The sequence below is a fragment of the Hyperoodon ampullatus genome (genome assembly GCF_949752795.1).
Source record: "Hyperoodon ampullatus genome assembly, chromosome: 18".
NCBI lineage: Eukaryota > Metazoa > Chordata > Mammalia > Artiodactyla > Ziphiidae > Hyperoodon > Hyperoodon ampullatus.
In genome coordinates this window covers 46,027,298-46,050,429 of record NC_136931.1, presented here as the reverse complement: position 1 = coordinate 46,050,429, position 23,132 = coordinate 46,027,298, and the positions used below count along the sequence as shown (strand labels likewise).

At 39.8% G+C, this 23,132-nt stretch overlaps 1 protein-coding gene across 1 annotated transcript in view; it reads right to left on the bottom strand.

The window, feature by feature from the left end:
• Positions 1–17,395, bottom strand: part of LSM14A (LSM14A mRNA processing body assembly factor) — a 46,784-nt gene extending 29,389 nt beyond the window's left edge. The window contains exons 1-2 of the mRNA XM_079722880.1: positions 17,193–17,395; positions 955–1,118 (exon numbers count right to left, since the gene is read on the bottom strand). Of these exons, the coding sequence (XP_079579006.1) occupies positions 955–1,118; positions 17,193–17,313 (285 nt within the window). The 5' untranslated portion in view covers positions 17,314–17,395. The remainder of the gene's footprint in view (positions 1–954; positions 1,119–17,192) is intronic.
• Between the last annotated feature and the right edge of the window lie 5,737 nt (positions 17,396–23,132).

Sequence of the window (23,132 nt, the reverse complement as noted above, 5' to 3'; positions counted from 1 at the left end):
ATCCCACATGCCACGGAGCAACTAAGCTCATGCGCCACAACTACTGAAGCCTGTGCACCTAGAGCCCGTGCTCTGCAACAAGAGAAGCCACAACGAGAAGCCCGTGCACCGCAATGAAGAGTAGCCCCCGCTCACCCCAACTAGAGAAAGCCCGTTCACAGCAACGAAGACCCAACACAGACAAAAATAAATTAAATAACTGATAAATAAATAAATTAACTGATTAAAAAAACCCTCCTCTTAATGAGGATACTTAGGATCGTCTTCTTTAATACTTTATTTGGGAACTGAACAACGTATCTGTACATGTTAAAATCCTTTTATGTTTGTGCACTGCATGTATACTACGTAACAAACATATAATATATAATGTGATTTAGCATTTTTTCCGTTAAACTTAGTCATCTTACCTAAGAGTAGCCATCACCACCCTGGTTTGTAATATGAACCACGTGTGAATAGTATAGTGGCATGGATCCTGGATTCTAGAGCCAGAATTCCTGGGTCTGTTCAAATTATGGGTCTACTTCAATTTCCTCACTTATAAAAATGAGGATTATAAAAATGAGAATAACTATAGTACCAAGCTGAGAGGGTGTTGTGAGGATTGTCCTATTATATGTGCAGTGCTTTGAATAGTGCTTCTTATAAAGTCAGATCTCAATAAATGTTAGCTATTTTAACTATTGTTGAAATCAGAAAGTATCTTATGACAAAAATTAATTCCTCAGCTATTTCTTACTCTATTTAGTCCCAACTTATTATCTAAAGAGAAAAACCTGGGTGAGAACATTATCCAGTTATTTTGGGTATCCAGATAACTAGAAAATGGTAATAAGCTATATGAACATCTAATTGAGAAAATTTAAAAAACAAAAACAAGGAGAGGCAAAATCCAAGGCTAGTTATGTGCATGAAATTTACTTGAACTCCAAGACAAATTTACTATGTTACCTGAACGATAGCTGGGTCCTGAGGCAAAGAACATTGTGGTTTTGGTGGCTCACAAACAGTGAGGTCTTTAATATCACTCCCACGGAATATAATGTATTCAAAGACTTCATCTCGAGGTGGTATTGGACGATCTGTTGGTCTGTCTTCTGTACCAAAGGACCGAACTGGTGAGAAAACAGAGGATATGAGATACATGTCTACTCACTGTATTCAGGTAGTGCCTCTTACAATGCACTGTTTCAAGTACTAAACAGCAGTTCTTAAATGCCATCCATGAGAAAGTATTCATTAATTTGTAGCTAAGTAAATTTTTTTTTCTTAAGTGGAAAACAGAGTGGGTTTCGCATAGAGCTAAATGTGTTCAATTTAAAAGACTACTGGCGGGGCTTCCCTGGTGGTGCAGTGGTTAAGAATCTGCCTGCCAATGCAGGGGACACGGGTTCAAGCCCTGGTCCGGGAAGATCCCACATGCCGCCGAGCAACTAAACCCATGTGCCACAACTACTGAGCCCTCGTGCCACAACAACTGCAGCCCGCGTGCCTAGAGCCTGTGCTCCTCAACAAGAGAATCCACTGCTATGAGAAGCCCATGCACCGCAATGAAGAGTAGCCCCCGCTCAGCACAACTAGAGAAAGCCAGCGCAGCAACAAAGATCAATGCAGCCAAAAATAAATAAATAAAAATAAAAGTTCCCTTAAAAAAAAAAAGCTACCATACAGCAAAAGAGGGAAAATGAAAAAGTATGAAAACAGAGACCATGAAGAATGATTTGCACACACTAGGAGTTTGAGAAACAGGCTCTAATGATGGAAACTGATTTGATCAGATTTAATGTTTTCAACAGACAGTTCTTGTAGCGTTATAAAGAATAAGTTAATTAGAAGAGCAATGAGAAGGGAACACATGTCTGGAAGATAACAGAACAAATGAGAGGCGGTGAAGGTTGAAACCTGGACATTGAGAGTAGAAAGAGAGAAGGCCAGACAAACACAGAAAAGGTAGAAAATTACTAGTACTATTCTGCTACAAAACATTTCAATACATGAGTTAGCTCATGTGCAACTGGTTAGTAAGGGAATTATGTCAGTACAGTCAAAAATCACATGATTTCTTCCCTAATTTTTTTAACCTGTTATTTTTATTTATTTATTGCAGTTTAGGGGGCAGCAGCTAAACACAGAAAGCCACAGAGTAAGAGTATATGATGCCTAATCACCCCAAGTTTCCTCTTGGCTCAATTTGGCTATGTAATCAGTCTTATAAGTGCTTATTGCATGGTTCTACCTGATCCTGATGCACTCTTTCATTGTCTCCAACAGCAGATTCAACTCTTTTTTATACTTTCTTCCACCAGGCTACCTTACATTTTTTTCTTTCAAGCTGGCAGATGACTTCATTGTTAGGTACACTTCACCAGCATTTTTGTTAATACTATCATTTCCATTCATTTTCTTTTTTTCTTTTTTTTTGGCCACGCCACTTGGCTTGCAGGATCTTAGTTCCCGGACCAGGGATTGAACCTGGGCCCCAGCAGTGAAAGCGCCAAGTCCTAACTAACCACTGGACTGCCAGGGAATTCCCTATTTTTCTTAATTGTGGTAAGAATACATAACATGAGATCTACCCTCTTAATAAAATTTTAAGTGTACATCACAGTATTGTTAATTATAAGCAGAGCTCTACAACTTTACCACTTTGCTTAACTGAAACTTTATACCCATTGAACCACAGTGTATCATTTCCTCCTACCCCTAGCCCCTGGCAACCACTATCCTCCAGAATTTTTTCTTCTGTGACTTGGAAAATAAAATGAAAAAGGAAGCAGAGGGCCAGTTTGGAAATTACTGGGCAAGTGCTGCTGAAAAGGTACCTAAAGAAAGAGGTCAAAATATAAAGATTTGTCAAATGTAATTTCTTACTTAGAATTCTACAACTCTGTCCACATTTTTTCAAAATAGACTGCTATATTATTTGTAACATCAAATAATATATTTGATATACAATAATATATTGTATATTAGGTAAATATACAATAACATTAAACATGCTATGTATGAGGCAGATTATAAAACTATTATTTTCAAAAGATTACAACTATCTAAAATAAAAACATATATGTGAGTGACATCATGGAAGATGGTAGAGCAGGAAGATCCAGGAATCGGTCCCTCCACCCAAACAACTATTGGGCTGGCAAACAGTCTGAATTAACCTTTTTGGAACTATGGAATCTAGTCAAATGCCTGTAGCATCCAAGGGAGCACCTAATGAAGAAAGAGGCCAGTAATCTTTGGTGAATTTTGGCATTTTGCAGAGTGGCTGGCTATTACCATTTATCATCTCCCATCTCAGTCAAGGGCAGCTATGGGGACAGTGGCCCATGTTTCTGGTGCAGCTTGCTGATGCCAGGTGGGCAACAGGGATCCTGTCCTCCAAAAAATTAGGGTTGTATGACATGATCTGCCTGAAAATTCACTGAGGGGCCAGCACAGAGGCTGGCCATTGTTTCAACCCTCAAGGGTAGGGCACAAGTGGCTTCCCTAGTAGTGCTGGTGAAGGCATTTAGAAGAGTTAGCATATCCCTTCCCCCCTCAACAACAGCAGAATGTACATTATTCTAAATTGCACATGGAACATTTTTCAGGACAGACCAAATTTTAGGCCAAAACCAACTCTCAATAAATTGAAAAGGATCGAATTTTATGAAGTATTCTCTCTGACCACAGTGGAATGAAGCTAGAAATTAATAATAGAAGGGAAACTGGAAAATTTACAAGTACGTGTAAATTAAACTGACTCTTAAAGAACCAATAAGTCAAAGAAGAAATCACTAGGGAAATTAAGAAAAATCTGAAGACAAATGAAAAAGAAAATACCACCTGCCAAAATTAGGGGATGTAGAGAATGCCATACTCAAGCAGGAAATTTATAAATGCTATACTAAAAGAATCTCAAATGATCTTTATTAAGAAACTAGAAAAAGAGCAAACGAAACCCAAATCCAGCAGAAGGAAGGAAAGAAATTATACTGGATTAGGGCTGAGATGAACAACATAGAGAACAGAAAAACAGAATCATCAAAGCCAAAAATTGGTTCTTTGAAAAGATCAACAAAATAGACAAACCTTTAGCTAGACTAGACTGACTAAAGAAAAAGATGAGCAGATGTAAATAACTAAAATCAGATGAAAGCAAGGACATTACTACCAACCTTATAGAGATTAAAAGACTCAGGAGAACACTACAGACAATGTATATCAACAAAATAGATAATCTAGACAAAAAAGAAAAATTCCCAGAAACATACAAATTACCAAAACTAACTCAAGAAGAAATAGAAAATCTCAACAGATCTTTAACAGGTCCAACAAGAGACTGGATCAGTAATCAAAAACCTCCAAAGAACCAGGTCCAGTTTCACTGGTGAATTTTACTAAACATTTTAACATCAATCCTACTCAAACTCCTCCAAAAAAACAGAAGAAAAGGGAACAGTTCCTAACACATTCTATGAGGCCAGCATTACCCTGATACCAAGGTCAGACAAAGATACTGTAAGAAAACTACAGACCAATATCTCTTATGAATACAGACACAAAAACCCTCAATAAAATACTGGCAGACTGAATTCAACCGTACATTAAAAGGACTATAAACCATGACCAACTGGGATTTTATTCTAAGAATGCAAGGGTGGTTTAACACACAAAAAAATTCAATGTAATATGCCACATTAATAGACCAAGGTAGGGGGGAACGCCACAGGTTTACTGCAATAGATGCAGGAAAAGTGGTTGTTAAATTTAACACCCTTTCATGGTAAAAACACTTAGCAAACTAGGAAAAGAAGAAAACTTACCTTACATGATAAAGGGCATATATGAAAAACCCACAGTTAACATCACATTCAATGGTGAAAGACAGAAAACATTCCCCTCAGAACAGAAACAAGACAAGGATGTCCACTTTCACCACTGCTATTCAACAATGTACTAGAGGGCCTCCCTGGTGGCGCAGTGGTTCAGAGTCTGCCTGCCGATGCAGGGGACACGGGTTCGTGCCCTGGTCTGGGAGGATTCCCACATGCTGCAGAGCGGCTGGGCCCGTGAGCCATGGCCGCTGAGCCTGTGCGTCCGGAGCCTGTGCTCCGCAACGGGAGAGGCCACAGCAGTGAGAGGCCCGCGTACCGCAAAAAAAAAACCCCAAAAAACAATGTACTAGAAGTCTTAGCCAGCACAATTAGGCAAGAAAAAGGAATAAAAGGCATCCAAATAAGAATGAAGTAAAACTCTTTTTGCAGATGACACGATTCCATATATAGAAAAGTCCATAAAACCTATTTTTAAAAAAACTACTAGAGCTAATAAATGAAGTCAGCAAATTACAGGTACAACATCAGCACAAAAATCAGCCGTGTTTCTACCTACCAACAATGACCAATCCAAAAAGGAAACTAAGAAAACAATCCCACTTACAACAGCATCCAAAGGAATAAAATATCTAAGAATAAATTTAACCAAGGAGGTAAAAAACTTGTACACTAACAATTACAAAATGTTGCTGAAAGAAATTGAAGACCTAAATAAACGGAAAGTCATCCCGGGTTCATGGATTGGAAGACTTAAGATGACAATGCTCCCCAAAGTGATCTACATACTCAGTGCAGTCTCCATCAAAATTACAATGGCCTTCCCCCTTCCCCCAGAAATGGAAAAGCTAACTCTCAAATTTATATGGAACTTCAAAGGAGCCTGAATAGACAAAAGAATTTTGAAAAAATTGGAGGACTCATACTTCCTGATTTCAAAATCTACTACAAAGCTATAGTAGTCAAAATAGTGTGGTACTGGCATAATGACAGACATATAGATTTATGGGATGGAATACAGAGTCCAGAAATAAACCCAAACATCTATGACCAATTAATTTTAGACAAGGGTCCAAGATTGTTCAACAGGGATAATAGAACAGTCTCTTCAAAAAATGTTCTGGGACAACTGGATAACCAAATGTGAAAGAATAAGGGTGAAATCGTACCTTACTCCATAGACAAAAATTATCCCTAAGTGGGTGTGATATTGAGATATGGTAAGAAATACATATATATATATGTCTTTGTCTCTAGCTCCTGGCCAGAGTGCCTAAAACTTCTCTAATTTCCTAAGAGATAAAGGTACTAAGAGCATCTTTTGTTCTAATGTCTGGTCTTTGACCCTGGTTTCTGACATAGAGCTCCTAAATCTCTTGGAATTTCCTGGGTGATATCAGAGCATCTTTTGCTCTAATGAGGAGACTCTTGGTGAACTCCTGGATAGCTTCAGGAAGGGGGCTGGACATCAGAAAGACGAAGCTATGATAAGGAGCTTGAAACTTTCAGCCTCACCTCCCACCCTCTAAGGAGGGAGAGGGACTTGAGATTGAGTTAATAATTGATCACACCTATGTGATGAAGCCTCCATAAAAATCTGTAAACTATGGGGTTTGGAGAGCTCCCTGGCTGGTAAAGATGTGGAGGTGCTGGGAGAGTGATGTGCCTACAGAAGGCACGGAAGCTTGGCACTACTTCCCACATTTTGCCCTATACATCTCTTTCATCCGACTGTTCCTGAGTTGTATCCTTTTATAATAAACCAGTAATCTAACAAGTAAACTGTCTCCTGAATTCTCTGCGCTGTTCTAGCAAATGATCAAACCAAGGAACGGGTTGTGGCAACCCCCAATTTATAACCAGTTGGTTAAAAATACAGGTCACAAGCTGGGACTTGAGACTGGTGTGGGGAGTGGGTGGGGGGAAGTCTTATGGAACTGAGCCCTTAACCTGTGGTATCTGACACTAACTTCAGATAGACAGGGTCAGAATTGAGTTAAATTGCAGGACACCCAGTTGGTGTCCAAGGAGTTGGAGAATTGACTGATGTGGGAAATCCCCCCCCTCCACAATTTGGAAGCCAGAATGGAGGAGAAACACAGAATTTTTCTTTTAGTGGGTCAATGACCTAAATATAAGAGCCAAAACTATAAAAATATTAAGAGAACATAGGAGTAATCTTTATGACCCTGAATTTGACAACGGATTCTTAGATTTGACACTAAAAGCAACAGCAACAAAAGAAAAAAAACAGATGATTTGGACTTCATAAAAATTAAACCCTTCATAAAAATTAAACCCCTTCTTAAACAGTATTAAGAATATTAAAAGACAAGCTATGAAATAAGAGAAATGTTTGTAAGTCATATATAAGCATTTAATATGTAGAATATATAAAGAACTCAATAAATTGTTAAAGACAAACAATCCAATTAAAAATGAGCAAAAACTTGGAGACACTTCTCAAAAGAAGATATACAAATAACCAACAAGCTCATGAAAAGATGTTTAATATCATAAGTCATTATGGAAATGCAAATCAAAACCAACATGAAATACCACTTCACAACTACTAGGATGCCTTTAATAATAAAATCAGAAAATAACAAATATTGATGAGGATGTGGAGAAATAAAAATCCTTGCACACTGCTGGTAGAAATGTGAAATGGTGCAGCTGCTGTGGAAAATAGCTCGGTGGTTCCTCAAAAAACTAAACATATAATAACCAAATGACTCAGCAATTTCACTCATATATTAAAAACCTATGTCCACACAGAAATGAATGTTTCAAGTAGTATTATTCATAATAGTCAAAAGTTGGAAACAACCCAAATGCCCATCAACAGATGAACAGATAAATTGTTTTACACACACACACACACACACACACATTATCCAGCCATAAAAAGGAACAAAATGCTGATACATGTTACAGCTAGAAAGAAGCTCCAAAGCATTATGCTAAGTGAAAGACGACAGACACAAAAGTCACCTATTATACAATCCCTTTTACATAATATACCCAGAATAGGAAAAGCCAGAGAGACAGAAAGCAGATTAGTGGTTACTGAGGAAAGGCGGGGAAATGGGGAGGGAATTACTTAATGGGTAAGGGGTATTTTCCCAAGGTGATGAAAAAGTTTTGAAATTAAGAAGTAGTGGTTACACAACACTGTGACTAAACTAAATGCCACTGAATCATACACTTTATAATGGTTAATTGTATATTATATGAATTTCACATCAATAACATACACAGGGACTTCACTGGCAGTCCAGTGGTTAAGACTCCGCACTTCCACTGCAGGGGGCACAGATTCAAGCCCTGGTCTTCCTGGTACGGAAACTAAGATCCCACATGCCGGCTTCCCTGGTGGCGCAGTGGTTGAGAGTCCGCCTGCCGATGCAGGGGACACGGGTTTGTGCCCTGGTCCGGGAAGATCCCACATGCCACGGAGCGGCTGAGCCTGTGAGCCATGGCCGCTGAGCCTGTGCGTCCGAAGCCTGTGCTCCGCAACAGGAGAGGCCACAACAGTGAGAGGCCCGCGTACTGCCAAAAAAAAAAAAAAAAAAATCCCACATGCCCAACGGTGAGACAAAACAAAAGCAACCCCCCCACACACACCTCCCTACAAATATAGCTGGTAAGAGAATACACAAAGTGATAATAATAGTTGGATCAGAATGTTAAAACTAGGGGTGGTTGTCCTCTATATTCTCAACTTCATCATGTTGTTACCTTGCTTTAATAAGTATTCTAGTTTTTCTTATTCCCCAAACTAGAAAAGCCCAAATTTTAGGCCAGTGTTCAAAAGAGGGGGAAGTAGGGAAAATACTTTTTTTTTTTCTGTTAGTCTTAAAAGAATATAATCAATTCCCCACTCTGGCTACAAATAGCAAAGATTTATTATTAAAAATGTATACCATGATACTCTTTTTTTAAAAAAGAGATAGGGTCAAAGTTCTGGCAAAATCATTTATCTAAAATATCTCTATCTCTAAATCAAGGCAAGCTCAAATATCACACTGTCAAACCTGGTTAACAGTATAGTAACACCCATACCCATAGTCATAGTACATGACTACAGGGAAGAGCTATAGTGACCAAATTCCCAATACAATACCTCCATTATAAAATACCAAAGCTTTCTAAGTTTCAATGATAAATATGTCCAGAGTTAAGTATGGTTATCATCCTCAAAATAACATTAATATTTTCCAAAAGCCTTAACTTTTTTTTTTAAGTCTTTACTGAATTTGTTACAATATCGCTTCTGCTTTATGTTTTGGTTTTTCAGCCCCCCCGAGGCATGTGGGATCTTAGCTCCCTGACCAGGGACTGAATCTGCACCCCCTGCAATGGAAGGTGCAGTCTTAACCGCTGGACCACCAGGGAAGTGCCAAGCCTTAACTTTTGGACACAAACTAAAAATTATAAATTAGGCTCTAATACTGATTGATAAAGAAGAAAAATAAGTCTGTTGAATACTAAAATGGGAGAGCAATAAACAAAAGGTTGAATTATTCAAGAAATGTCCAAAAGTTAGTTGCAAAACTAAGGCTAAGTTCAAATGGAAATCTAGAATAACATTTACAGTGTAGTTTTTTAAAAAATTATTTTTAAATTTATTTATTTAATTTATTTATTTTTGGCTGCGTTAGGTCTTCATTGTTGCGCGCGGGCTTTCTCTAGTTGCGGTGAGCAGGGGCTACTCTTTGTTGCAGTGCACGGGCTTCTCACTGCGGTGGCTTCTCTTGTTGCAGAGCACGGGCTCTAGGCACATGGGCTTCAGTAGTTGTGGCTCACGGGCTCTAGAGCGCAGGTTCAGAATCTGTGGCACATGGGCTTAGTTGCTCCGCAGCATGTGCGATCTCCCCACATCAGGGCTCGAACCCGTGTTCCCTGCATTGGCATGCGGATTCTTAACCACTGCGCCACCAGGGAAGCCCCATGATGTAGTCTTAAAGTTAAAACTCCTGTCAAGTATCAGTTGTAAGACCTGGTCCCAGACACTTACCCAAACTTAAGTTCCAACCAAGCTCATTATTCTCCATACACAGAGCAGGTTTTCTGTCCTCTACCAAAACAACTCCCCACATCTGACCTACCCTAAATTTCAGCTTGGATACTACTTGTATTCATCATGGTTCTCCAGAGAAACAGAACCAACAGGATGCATGTATACACACAGACACAGAGAGATTTATTTTAAGAAATTGGGCTCATGTGAAAATCCAAAATGTGCAGAGTACGCCAGCAGGCTGGAGACCTGGAGAAGAGTTGTGTTTGAGTCCAAAGGTGGTCTGCTGGCAGAATTCCTTCTTGCTCAGAGGAGGTCAGTCTTTGTTCTATTAGGGCCTTCACCTTGACTGGATGAGGCCCACCCATGTCCCACATCATGGAGAGTAAATATGCTTTACTTTAAAGTCCAGTAATTTAAATATTAATCTAGTTCAAAAAACACCTTCAGAAAGGTCCAGAATATCTGACCAAATATCTGGGCACTGTGGTCCAGCCAAATTGACACAACACTAGCCATCACACAACTCCACCAGTAATATTCCCAGATGGAAGTAACACTTTCAATTGTGCCGTATATTGCTGATCAGTCAAGTAGACTGAGAATAGGAACCAACCACTGAATTTAGCAACATGGAAGTCTTTGGTAACCTTAATGTAGACAACTCCTTCAAGGAGTTCTGGTGCAGAGGGAAGGAGGGAAATGGGGCAGTAGATAACAAAGAAGAACTGCATTAAGAGTAGTAGTGCTTTTTTGTTGTTGCTGTTTTTAAGATGGGTGAAATAACAGCATATCTGTGAGTAGACAGGAAGGATCTGGTAGAGAAAGAAAAACTGAATACATAGGTGAGAGAGAGTAGAGAACTGCTAGAGCAATGTCCTTGAATCATCAAGAAGGGATGAAATCTTGCACAAGTGGAAGGGTGGCCTTAGAGAGAACAGTTTATCTATATTGACCAGAGAAAAGGAGAGGTTTGGGGCAGATGCAGGTAACTAGGTACATGTGGGATGAGTTGATAAAAATTCTCTTCTGTTTGCTGTTCTCTTCTCAATTAAATAGGAAGCAAGGTTCACAGGCTGAAAATGAAGATGGGGGAAGAGGTGGTGGAAGTCTGAGGAAAACAAGGAACGGAATAGTCAGGCAGAAAAATGGAACGAATGGACTATGGAAATACAGTATATATATATGGGAAGTAGCCATGACTGCTGGGCTCAGTGAACATAAGTGTACAGTGAAATTGGCCAGCATGTCTGTGTTGACACTTGTACAAGAAAGTGGGAGAGGGAAAGGGGGATTGACGGTATATGCTCTGTACTGACTGTAACAACTCCTTGTGGAATTAAAGCAGGAAGTAAAGTTATGAGGGGAGTGTGGGGCAGTGAAAGATAGTAAGATCAACAGACTATAGACTACAATAGATCTGAATGACTGATGGAGTTGGGGTACCTAGACAAAGATGGAGACAGTGGTTGGAAATAAGACTGAGATAGCTACTCTCTCTTAAGCACCTACAATAAAACAGTTAACTTTTGATATTATCTCATTTAATTCTGAGAATGACTCTGAAAGATGGGCGTTATTATTCTTATTTAAAAGATGAAGTTAAAGCTAAGGTTAAATTACTTGTCCAAGGTCAAAGAGCTACTAAGTATTCCAACTGGCCTTTTGGGTCACATTTTCTTTCAGAAATGAACACCCCACAAAACTAGAATAAAATCCTTGTGAATAAAATATTTTACAGACTAACTCACACTTTATCCATTAAAAAAACTTACTTCAATGATATCCAGTTTTTAAAATGGCTAACTGAAGTATTACTTTAAAGCATCATAGAGAAAATAAAAGGTAAATTGTTTCTATAGAAAGCACCTTCTATCATGGAGTAATAAATTCAAGTTAAACTGTCTATAGTTACTGCTATTATTACTTTGGCACTGAGTTAAATATAAAATTCTTGCTATGTGTCATGCACAGGTAAGATCTCTTTACTCTTAATATTTCCTTCCTTCTACTATTATTTTCTTCAGGCTTTATGTTGTTTTCTTTACTTCTGATTCAGAAAGTCATTGCTTATTTTACTCGACTGGAAAATGTACAGTTAGTTTTTGGCACTTGACCCGAGACTCCCAGAATTACCAAGAATTTCTGCGGACTATGTATGCAACAACAACAAACTGTTTCCAAGGCTCCGAGTTCTGGCAACCTCACTAAATAGGGCGACCAAAAGAAACTGCAACATTAAGTTTCACTAGATATTTGCTGTTCTAGGTAGTGATTTTGTGAATTGCTAGATTTGGATCCCCAACTCATGTGAGAATGCAAGAAATCAATAAAGCACTTCACAGGCATTTCATCCATCACACAAAACTCTCCCACTCTCTGAAGTTTATGACTATGTGGCTAGTAAACAGTCAAGAAGTAGGTAAGCTATGCCAATGGGCAAGACTTAGCAGATAAGTAAGGAAATAATCCATTACCAATTTACCTGCTTTTATATTCCTCCACCAGTCACTTGATTTTAAAAACAAATCATTTTAAAAGCAGCTGGCTTATATAATCATTCTTCTTCACAAAGTCTCTTTTCCTAATTCAGTGGCAACCTGGTTTCATTTGAGGGGTATATTATCCAGGTACAGCTAACTAAATATATGTTAGATAAAAATTTCATTTAATTTTATTTAAAACTTTAAAAATCTACATATATAATGTTTATAGAAAAAGTAAACTTCCTCCAACTTTGAGATTCCCATAATTAGAAACCTTCAATAACTACAAGTATCCTTTTCATTTATTCAAATATTTACCAAGGGTCTGCTATGTGCCAGGCCCTGTTCCAGGTACTGAGAATAGAGCAATGAATGAGACAAAACTCTCTGCCTTCACGAAGCTTCCATTCTGTGGGAAATCTCTTGGTATCCAGGATCTAGTATGTGTCTGGGCATCATATTCACAAACACAGGTGCAAATACAATTGGAAGTATCCCACAAACTATTGATGCATGTCATCACTTTGCAATTCCCTCAAACGTCCTGAACTGATTCTTCTCTTAAATTTTAAATGAAAACTATAATTGAGCTTGAGTCATAAGGTGAGACTCTGTCTCCCCAACAATGTCATTTAAATCATGTCATAAGATTTTTTCCTCTTATATCCCTATTCTCCAAAATTTCTTACTGTTGGGGGAGGGAACATACCTATGTATTTTAATTTTAAAGAGAGATACAATTGTGAACATGGAATTTGGAGATATCCTCAAGAGACTTCTATAAGATTAATAAACTAAAATGCTAATTAACTTCCATTTATTCATTCATTTAATAAATATTTGTTCATCCCAGGAGCTCAGACTCTACGTGGGAGCGAAGGTGGAGACAATAAACACATGCAAATAAACAAAGATGATTATGTGTAGGTCATGATCAGTATTAGGAAGAAAAAAACGCAGAGCTGTGACAAAGACTATAAGAAACAAACTACAGCCCAGGTTATCTACTAACATACTTAGACCTACATTAAAGTCTTTCTAGGTTGCCTTTAAAACTTCCTGACATTGATTTAGAAGATTGAGTATTAAAGTTCATCAAACTTACCTCAATTTCACTTTATAGAACTAGAGCTAGTCTGTGAAATCTCTAGCAGAAAATAAAAGACATCACCCATTCAGCAGTACCTCTGGGATTGGGCTTTTGATTATATACAGTGTGACCATACAATTTATTATCCAAACTGCAACATTTTCAAGAGAGAAAAGGGATGTTTTAACCATTACGCCAGAATAACAGGCACAAACAAGGACTTTCCACGAGGGCAAACCAGGCCATATGGTCACCCTAATTACATACTACTCAAACAGAACTAGTCCAAAATTTCAGGAGTATTTTATAGTTCCAGATGGATTTAAATTGTAAGTAATATCCAAGTAAAGAATCTAAATTAAAATCTGGACCACATAAGCCAAGTGATGCCCTTACTAAATTTAAAGATTTAAATACCTCACAACATATACAAAATTAATTACAGGCGTATTATAGACCTAAATGCGAAAAGGCAAAATAAAAAAGTTTTGAAAAGATAATCAAAGTAACTCCATGACTTGGGATAGGGAAAAACTCCTTAAAAAAAAAGGAAAAGAAACACTAGCCATAATGAAAAAGAGTGATAAACATGTCTACATTAAAAGAACTTCTATTCACCAAAAGAAACCATTAAATGGGAAAAGAAACTTGTAACAGATACATCCAGCAAAGGATTCATATTCTAAATACTGAACTCTAGAAAAAAACATGCAATTCAATAGGAAAATGGGCAAAAGATTTCAAAGGCACTTCATGAAAAGATGAAATCCAAATGACCAAGATGTGAAAAGGTGTTCACCTCATTAGTAATCAGGGAGATTAAAACCAGGTACAAATACATACCCACCAGATTGGATAGAACTAAAACATAAAATACCTTATACTAAATATTATTGTTGAAGGATGTGGAACAACTATAACTTTCATATACTGTACTAATAATTGAAATAAAAACTAGTAAACAACTACTTTGGAAAACTGTTTGTCATTATCTAATAAAGACACACAATCCCCATGATCCTGCAATTCAAAGTATACACCATAAAGAAAATTACGTAAACATGCATCAGTAAACTCAAACACAAATGTTCACAAAGGCATTGTTTATAATTGCCAAAAACTATAAACAATTTAAACAACTGTAGAATATGCAAAACAACTGCAGAAATAGATAAACATATAATATGCATGATGGAATACTATCTCCCAACAAAAGCCAAAATAAATATATACAAGATGATTCCATTTATATAAAGTTCAAACACGGACAAAACGCTATCATTCAGAGATGTAAACTTAAGTGATAAAACTATGAATGTCAGAATAACATTTATATCTAGCTTAAGAGGGTAGTAGTTGATGGGAAGATGGGGTGGAAGGCTTGTAGGATGTTGGCAATGCCTGTCTTACCCTGGATGGTAGTTACAAGGATCTTTGTTTAAAAATATTTCATTTTATCTACTTATCTTTTCAACATGTGTGGTTATATTTCACAATAAGAAAAAAAAAAAACAAACAGCTCCCTAGAGGGGAACAAAAATTAACATCCTAAAAAGAATTCTAAGAATGTTAAAGAGATTAACTCACTCCATAGTTTAAAAAGAGTTAACAAGGATCTCTAAATCCAAATACACACTGTATTCTAAACATACAGTATTCTAAAATCCATGAATAAACTTTTGGCTTCTATCTGTTATACTGCCACTCTTCATCCAAATTTTGAAAAAGGTGGCATTTCAGATATCAAATTACTCAACAAGTCATGTAAATTCTAAAATTTTAAGACCAAACACCCCACTTCTAATTTTGAAATTTGAAATAAGTGCCCGGTTGTTGACTGGATAGTTATAAAGTAGTTTTAGATTAGATTCTGCTAGGTAGAATAATATCAAGATTTGATAACTCCAATTTTTTGCAAACACAAACTCCCAAACCTCTGTTACACATTAAATAACTCATATTTCTTAAGAAAAAAGAATATATTATGTATGTGGGGTTAAATATCAAAGCCATAAGTAGAGACATAAATTCAATGATTAAAAAAAATCTTTTCATTGCTGTACTTATATAACATATTTATCAAGTCATGATAAAAAGGACAAATTATGTTTTCCATATGATTTTAACTATTACAGACTAACAAAATGTTCACTGACCCTAGAAGCTGTTGAAAGAATAATTTGTAAAAATGTGGATCGTTATTAAAATACACTTTTTAGGTTCTTGCATAAAAGAGTGTACAGATTTTTTTAAAAGACTGAAATGAACACATTAGAAATCTTTACAATGTACAGATTTTTTTCTTTGTGAGGAGTGAAGGAACTGGCAAGACACCTTAAAATTCAGATTAGGTAAAACAATGCCCTTTTTAAAAGCTATTAAACCACTTTAAAGAGAAATACTGTTTTCAGCTTGTATGTGGCTCCCACCAAGAACTTTAGAGGACCTTTTTCACAATTTCACAAAGTCATAAAAATTAAAACATTATACAGCTAAATATGCACGCGGCGGGGGGGGGGTCGGTGGGAGGGGAGAGGAAAGAAAATTAAGATAAAATAATTTAAGGCTCCCTACCCAGATATAAGATTTGTCCCAACACGAGTGCTATTAAAAAGGATGTACCAGAGAATCCAAAAAAATGTCATTAAATACTTGCGTGATACCGCGAAATGACTCTCCTGGGTCAAAGATTAATCTTTAAAAAAAAATAGATTTAGAAAATTTGTTTCCTGTCGCCGGACCTCTCTCCTTACCATGCTATTCATTCTATAACTCTACCATGTGCTGCGAAAATTATCAATACCTTAGTTATCTTGCTTCCCTCTCCTAAGTGTTCCAAAAACTTGTGAGGTTTCTTTTAAGATCAGGAGCTAAAGTTTATTTTCTTCCTGGTTTCCTGGCGGAGCTAAAGCCCAGACGTGTAAACGGAAACAAAACCCACAAGACTGTGGCGATGCTAAATATTTGGGGGAGAACACCTTCCTCCCCGACCCCAGAACTCTGTCCCAGGGAGCCTCCACGGGGGTCGGTCAGCGCCTAATGACCACTCAGATATGCCTTGTGAACAAGGGTCCTGGAAAAAGCTTGAACACTTCTTCCCCCCGGGCTTCCAGAAACAAGGCCGAAACGAGAGCAGCAAACATTTTTAAAGAGATGGTTGTACAACAGGTTTGGAGAAGGATTCCGGTCTAACAGGTAAATACCACACAGGAGACAAGTGGGATGTGATCTGCTCCATGGTACCAATGGCATTTCGAGACCGTCTGCGTCGCAGAGGAAATCCAAAGTTTGGGCACATCACTTACAGTTCACCTGAGGGATATGCAGCGAATTGAAATTAAGAACGCGAGAAAATGGGTGCCAGAGAATCAACAAATCAGCACTTTAAGACTAGGAGGAAAAATTCTTTGAATACTCAGGCTTTGTTTGATGCTAAAACGACAGAACCACCGAATTTCGGAGTTGGAAGACGCGTATCTCCTTGTTCTTCGGCCCGTTCCCGGACTTCAGGACCGCCGTGCCCGCCCCGCTCCCGGTCCTTAGTCCCCGGATTGAAGGCGCGGACCTTGGGGCAGAAGCCTGGGAGCCCGGGGAAGGCCGCGGCCGGGCCCAGCCCGCGACGCCTGAGCCCGGAGGGAGGGAAGGGGGCGGCCCCGCTCAGGAGGACGGCGGAGGGAGTAGGGAGGGAGCGAGGAGGTCGCGGGCCGAGAGCCGGGCGCAACCCCGAGCGCCCGGCCCGGCTCCACACCGAGAGGCCCACCCCGGCGTACCTTTGGCGAGAGCTACGGTAGAGTTCTCGGTGTCGATAGTGTAGAGGATGCCCTCGTAGCGGATCTCCGCCTTGGAGATAAGGCTGATCTTGCTGCCGATGTAAGGGGTGCCCCCGCTCATGGCGCCGGCGCCGCCGCCGCTCCGGGCCGCTCGCAGAGAGGCGGATCCCGCGCCGCTGTGGCCGCTCCGCACGCCCGCTTGCTCCGTAGGCGCCTACAGCAGCCGCCTCAGACCCAACATGGCGGCAGCGCCGGCTCCGCTACCCTCCCCCAGCCTCCCGCCCTCAAGCCGCGGCGCAGAGGCTGCGGCGGCGGCGGCTGCGGCGGCGGCATCACCAGCGGCGGCGGCGCGAGGCATGCTGGGCCGGGGAGGCCGCGCTCTCGCGAGACTCGGCCGGCTGTGGGCGGCTCCGGATTTCTTGGCAGCCTCAGTAATTCTAGCTTCGCCGCTTGGTTTGGTCTGCGCTACGGTGCCCTCGCGGCCTGAGAGGAGATTCACGGAGAGGCCAAGTTCCTCGAGACGCCAGGACACTGTGGGCTGGAGTGGCGGCGCGCGCGACCCTCTTGACCTCAGCTGCGGCCTCCGCCATTTCCAGACCCATTGTATCTTGTCCTGAGTCCGGTGTCATTACAAAAGTGGATCCCTCTACCTGGAAAGTTTCCAACCCGCCTCCAATCTCCTGGTGAGCCCCTTTAAGACCCAGGCACTTCGTCTTTGAGGCAGCTGCGCCCCTCATGGAACCCTCATGGCCCCATTACAGCATGTTACCCAGCGAGTCTCCCCTCTTCTCCACTTCGCTGCTCCTGGAGGTGGGATTCTGTCCAGCACTTTCAGATTGCCTTATCCAGGCTCATTGCTTTCAATGCCATTGCACACAGACCAATCCCAAGTGTTTGTCTGAAGTTTTGTTCAGTTCTGTGAACTCTGGATTCATATAAGCCATAGCCTTGTTAACTTAAAAAAAAAAAAAAAACAGCATAACCTAAGGGTTGAGAATTGTGTTTAATTTCGGGATTTTGCTGAGGATTTAAGCCTGGAGATAGCCTCTGAGATAGCTCTGAGGGCCTACTGGGAAGAGGTAAGGGAGGAGCCAGGATATATAGGAGTTTTTGAGAAAACGAAAACAAAAGATCAACCCAGGTAGCCTAACATCAAAAGATTACTCTTAACTGAAGATAAACCAGGCATCTCAAGTTAATGAATTTACCACTTTTCTATGTACGGGAAGATGTAAGAGACTGGGCTCATTGAAATCATCCTTTTGATATGCACCTTAACTATCTAGGGTTAGTAAACTGTTTTTCTCCGTCCTGAAGCTCCTCAGGGCGCACAGTTGGGGGTGGCTACTGTGACTGACGGCTTGATAGCTGTAAAATCCTTATGTTTACTTATATGGCAGGCGACGTCCACAGCCTCTTCAGCATCAGCATCTCCAGCTGAATGTCTAATCGGCAACTTTGTGTGTCCGAAGCCATAATCCCGATTTCCCCTGTAAACCCAACCTTTCCACTCAACTGTTCACGCCCACATCTGTCCTGACTGCAAAATCCTGTCCATTTCACATATAGAATATATCCTGAATCTGAGCACTTCTCACCATCTTCACCCCTACCCTACAATAAGCCACCCTTACTCTGGCCAGAATTATTGCAGTAGCCTCCTAAAAGTTCCTTCTACCTTTGCCCATGTCCCCAGTAGTTTATTCTCAACACAGCAGCCAGAGGGATCTTGTTAAAAAATCTAGGTCAGATCATATCCCTCCTCTATTCAATACTCCTCTCCCCAGTGATCTCATATCACACAAAATGAAAGCCAGACTCCTTACTTTAGCCTATAAGGACGTACATGATTTAGTCCCTTGTTACCTCACTTCACCATTCTGTTCTAGCCACCCCTTTTTTACCCAGAACTTTCCCACTTTATTCAGATCTCTACTCAAGTGTCACCTCTAGAGATGACTTTCCTTACTGTTTTGTTTAATACCACCTAGGACTTCCCTGGCGGTCCAGTGGTTAAGACTCTTCTTCCACTGCAGGGGGCACGGGTTTGATCCCTGGTTGTGGAACTAAGATCCTGCATGATCCCATATGCCGCATGGTATGGCCAAAAAAAAAAAGATAAAATAATACCACCATCATCACTTTACATACCCTTACTTGGCTTGCTTTTTCTTCATATCTCCCTCCAATATCTTTAATTATTTGTGTCTTTCTCCTTCACTAGAATGTAAACGTTTTGAGACAGGGATGTGACTTTGGTCACTGCTGTATGATCAGAACCTAGTACAGAGCCTGGAACAGAGGAGCTTTTCAGTAAATTGGATGAAGTTGGATAAAGGCAGAGCACAGGCAGGATGTCCGGTGAACTGAGTGAACAAATGGTGAGAAGCCTGGCAATAAAGAGAGGGAAGCAGGAGAGAAGACTAGAGGCTGTGTTGGGTCTGGTAGCTTCAAAGGAAGGCTACGAAATACCTGCTTCAGTACAAAGTCCCTGCCAGGGAGTTGAACTCTTATTTCTGTTCTTTCCTCCCCCTTCCAGGCCTGGAACCCAGCTTATCTTCTCATGCTTCCTGAGTGAGCTCATGCTGTTCCATATATAAGCTGATTCCCAAATTTACATCTTCATGCCAGATCTCCTGATTTCCAGGGTCGCACTAACTACATACTTACTAGATGCAGTTGCTTGGGTGTCCCTCAGGCACTTCCAATTCAACATGTTAAAAATTACCTGCATCTGCTCCCCTCCATCCCCAAAATAAACCTGCCCTTTATCCATGCTCCCTGTCCCTATCACTGGCCCCAGGACTCACTCAGGTGTCCAGTCTTGAAACCAGAGTCCTTATCTGGCTACACGCAATCAATCACCAATCTTGGTGATTCTAGTTTATGTTTTTCAATTCATACCTTCCTGCACCCTAGGGCACCAGGAACTGTGCATAAATGCAGCTGATCAGTGTGGTAGTCCATAGTGTATTACGCATGTGAATCTCTAACTTAGGTGCTAGAAAAAGGTTGAGAAGGTGACAACTTTCACTACCATTGCTTCTGAAAACTGAAATCTCATGTTGCTCCCCTGCTTAAGACCCATCAGTGATTTCTGGTAGCCTACAGAAACAAACAAACAAACAAAACTACTTCTCCAGTGAATGTTTGCAGCAATAGAAACTCAAGAATTTCTACATTGGAGGGCTTAAGGAGAGGCAATCAAGTTGAAAGAGGAGATGAAAAGGATGGGAGGCTTGTCCAAAGCTATGTTTCTAGCTGGTACACTTATTTTTTTTACATTTGTGTTTGTTTGGTGAGGCTGGAGAGTGGCTGATGGAGCATATGGGGGAAATAGACTCATGCCACTCACCGTCTTTTGGTGTGGCCACAGTTATTCATTGTAACTCCCAACATACTCTCTGCGTGCCTTAGGCTCTGGCCACACTGAATTCATTGCTTATCAGAACATATGTATCACTCTCCCACTTCTAACCATTCTTTCATCTCCTGTTTGATATGAAAGACTCTCTATTCCATCTCCTCTTGACAGGCAAGATTCAAAGTCACCCTCACAGTACAGATAAAAATTAGCTCAGAATAGATGAAAGACCTAAATGTAAGAGCTAAAATTATAAAGCTCTTAGAAGAAAACATTGGGGTAAATCTTCTTGACCTGGATTAGGCAGTAGTTTCTTGGCTATGCCACAAAAAGCTCAAACAACCAAAGAAAAAATAGTTAAATTAGATTTCATAAAAATTAAAAACTCCTGTGCTTCAAAGGACATTATCAAGAAAGTGAAGAGACAACTCACAGAATGGGAGAGACTATTTGCAAATCATAGATCTGATAAGAGATTCAGAATATATAAAGAATATATTGATATAAAGAATTCTTACAACTAACAGAAATTAAAACATTAAATTAAAAAACACAAATTAAGTTGCCAATTAAAAAATGTGTAAACCATAATGGAAAAGAATATAAAAAAGAGTGTATATGTATATGTATAGCTGAACCACTTTGCTGTACAGCAGAAATTATCACTGTAAATCTGTTATACTTCAATAAAAAAAAAATTAAAAAAAATGTGTGAGGGATTTGTATAGACTTTTCTCCAAAGAAGGTATACAAATGGCCAAAGAAGCACCGAAAAAGATGCTTAACATCATTAATCATTAGGGAAATGCAAATCAAAACCACAATGAAATGGGAGAAAATATTTGCAAATGAAGCAACTGACAAAGGATTAATCTCCAAAATTTATAAACAGCTCATGCAGCTCAATAGCAAAAAAACAAACAACCCAATCCAAAAATGGGCAGAAGACTTAAATAGGCATTTCTCCAAAGAAGATATACAGACTGCCAACAGACACATGAAAGAATGCTCAACATCATTAATCATTAGAGAAATGCAAATCAAAACTACAATGAGATATCATCTCACACCAGTCAGAATGGCCATCATCAAGAAATCTAGAAACAATAAATGCTGGAGAGGGTGTGGAGAAAAGCGAACACTCTTGCACTGCTGGTGGGAGTGTGAATTGGTACAGCCACTATGGAGAACAGTATGGAGGTTCCTTAAAAAACTAAAAATAGAACTACCATATGACCCAGCAATCCCACTACTAGGCATATACCCTGAGAAAACCATAATTCAAAAAGAGTCATGTACCAAAATGTTCATTGCAGCTCTATTCACAATAGCCCGGAGCTGGAAACAACCTAAGTGTCCATCATCGGATGAATGGATAAAGAAGATGTGGCACATATATACAATGGACTATTACGCAGCCATAAAAAGAAACGAAACTGAGCTATTTGTAATGAGGTAGATAGACCTAGAGTCTGTCCTACAGAGTGAAGTAAGTCAGAAAGAGAAAGACAAATACCGTATGCTAACACATATATATGGAATTTAAAAAAAATGTCATGAAGAACCTAGGGGTAAAACGAGAATAAAGACACAGACCTACTTGAGAATGGACTTGAGGATATGGGGAGGGGGAAGGGTAAGCTGTGACAAAGCAAAAGAGAGGCATGGACATATATACACTACCAAACGTAAGATAGATAGATAGTGGGAAGCAGCAGCAGAGCACAGGGAGATCAGCTCGGTGCTTTGTGACCGCCTGGAGGGGTGGGATGGGGAGGGTGGGAGGGAGGGAGATGCATGAGGGAAGGGATGTGGGAACAGATGTATATGTATGACTGATTCACTTTGTTATAAAGCAGAAACTTATAAAATAAATAAATAAATAAATTAATTAATTAAAAAAAAAAAACCACAATGAGATGCCACTTCATACCTACTAGGATGGCTAGTAATGAAAAAGATGGTCAAGAACACTTGTTAGTAAGGCTGTGGAGAAATTGGAACCCTCATACATGGCTGATGGGAATGTAAAATGTAAAATAGTGCAGGCTGTTTGGAAAATAGTTTGACAGTTCCTCAAAAAGTCAAACATAGAGTTACCATGTTACACACTGTTCCATTCCTAGGTATATACCCACAATAATTGAAAATAATGTCCCCACAAAAAACTTGTGCATAGATGTTTATAGCAGCATTATTTATAATAGAGTGGAAACAACCCAAATATCCATTAACTGATGAATGGATAAACATAGTATATCTATGGAATGGGATATTATTTAGCCATAAAAAGAAATGAAATACTGGTACGTGCTACAACATGGATGAACCTTAAAAATGTTACGCTAGGGCTTCCCTGGTGGCTCAGTGGTTGAGAGTCTGCCTGCCGATGCAGGGGACATGGGTTCGTGCCCCGGTCCGGGAAGATCCCAGATGTCGTGGAGCGGCTGGGCCCGTGAGCCATGGTCGCTGGGCCTGCGCGTCGGGAGCCTGTGCTCCACAGTGGGAGAGGCCACAACAGTGAGAGACCTGCGTACCGCAAAAAAAAAAAAAAAAAAAAAAAAAAAGTTTCACTA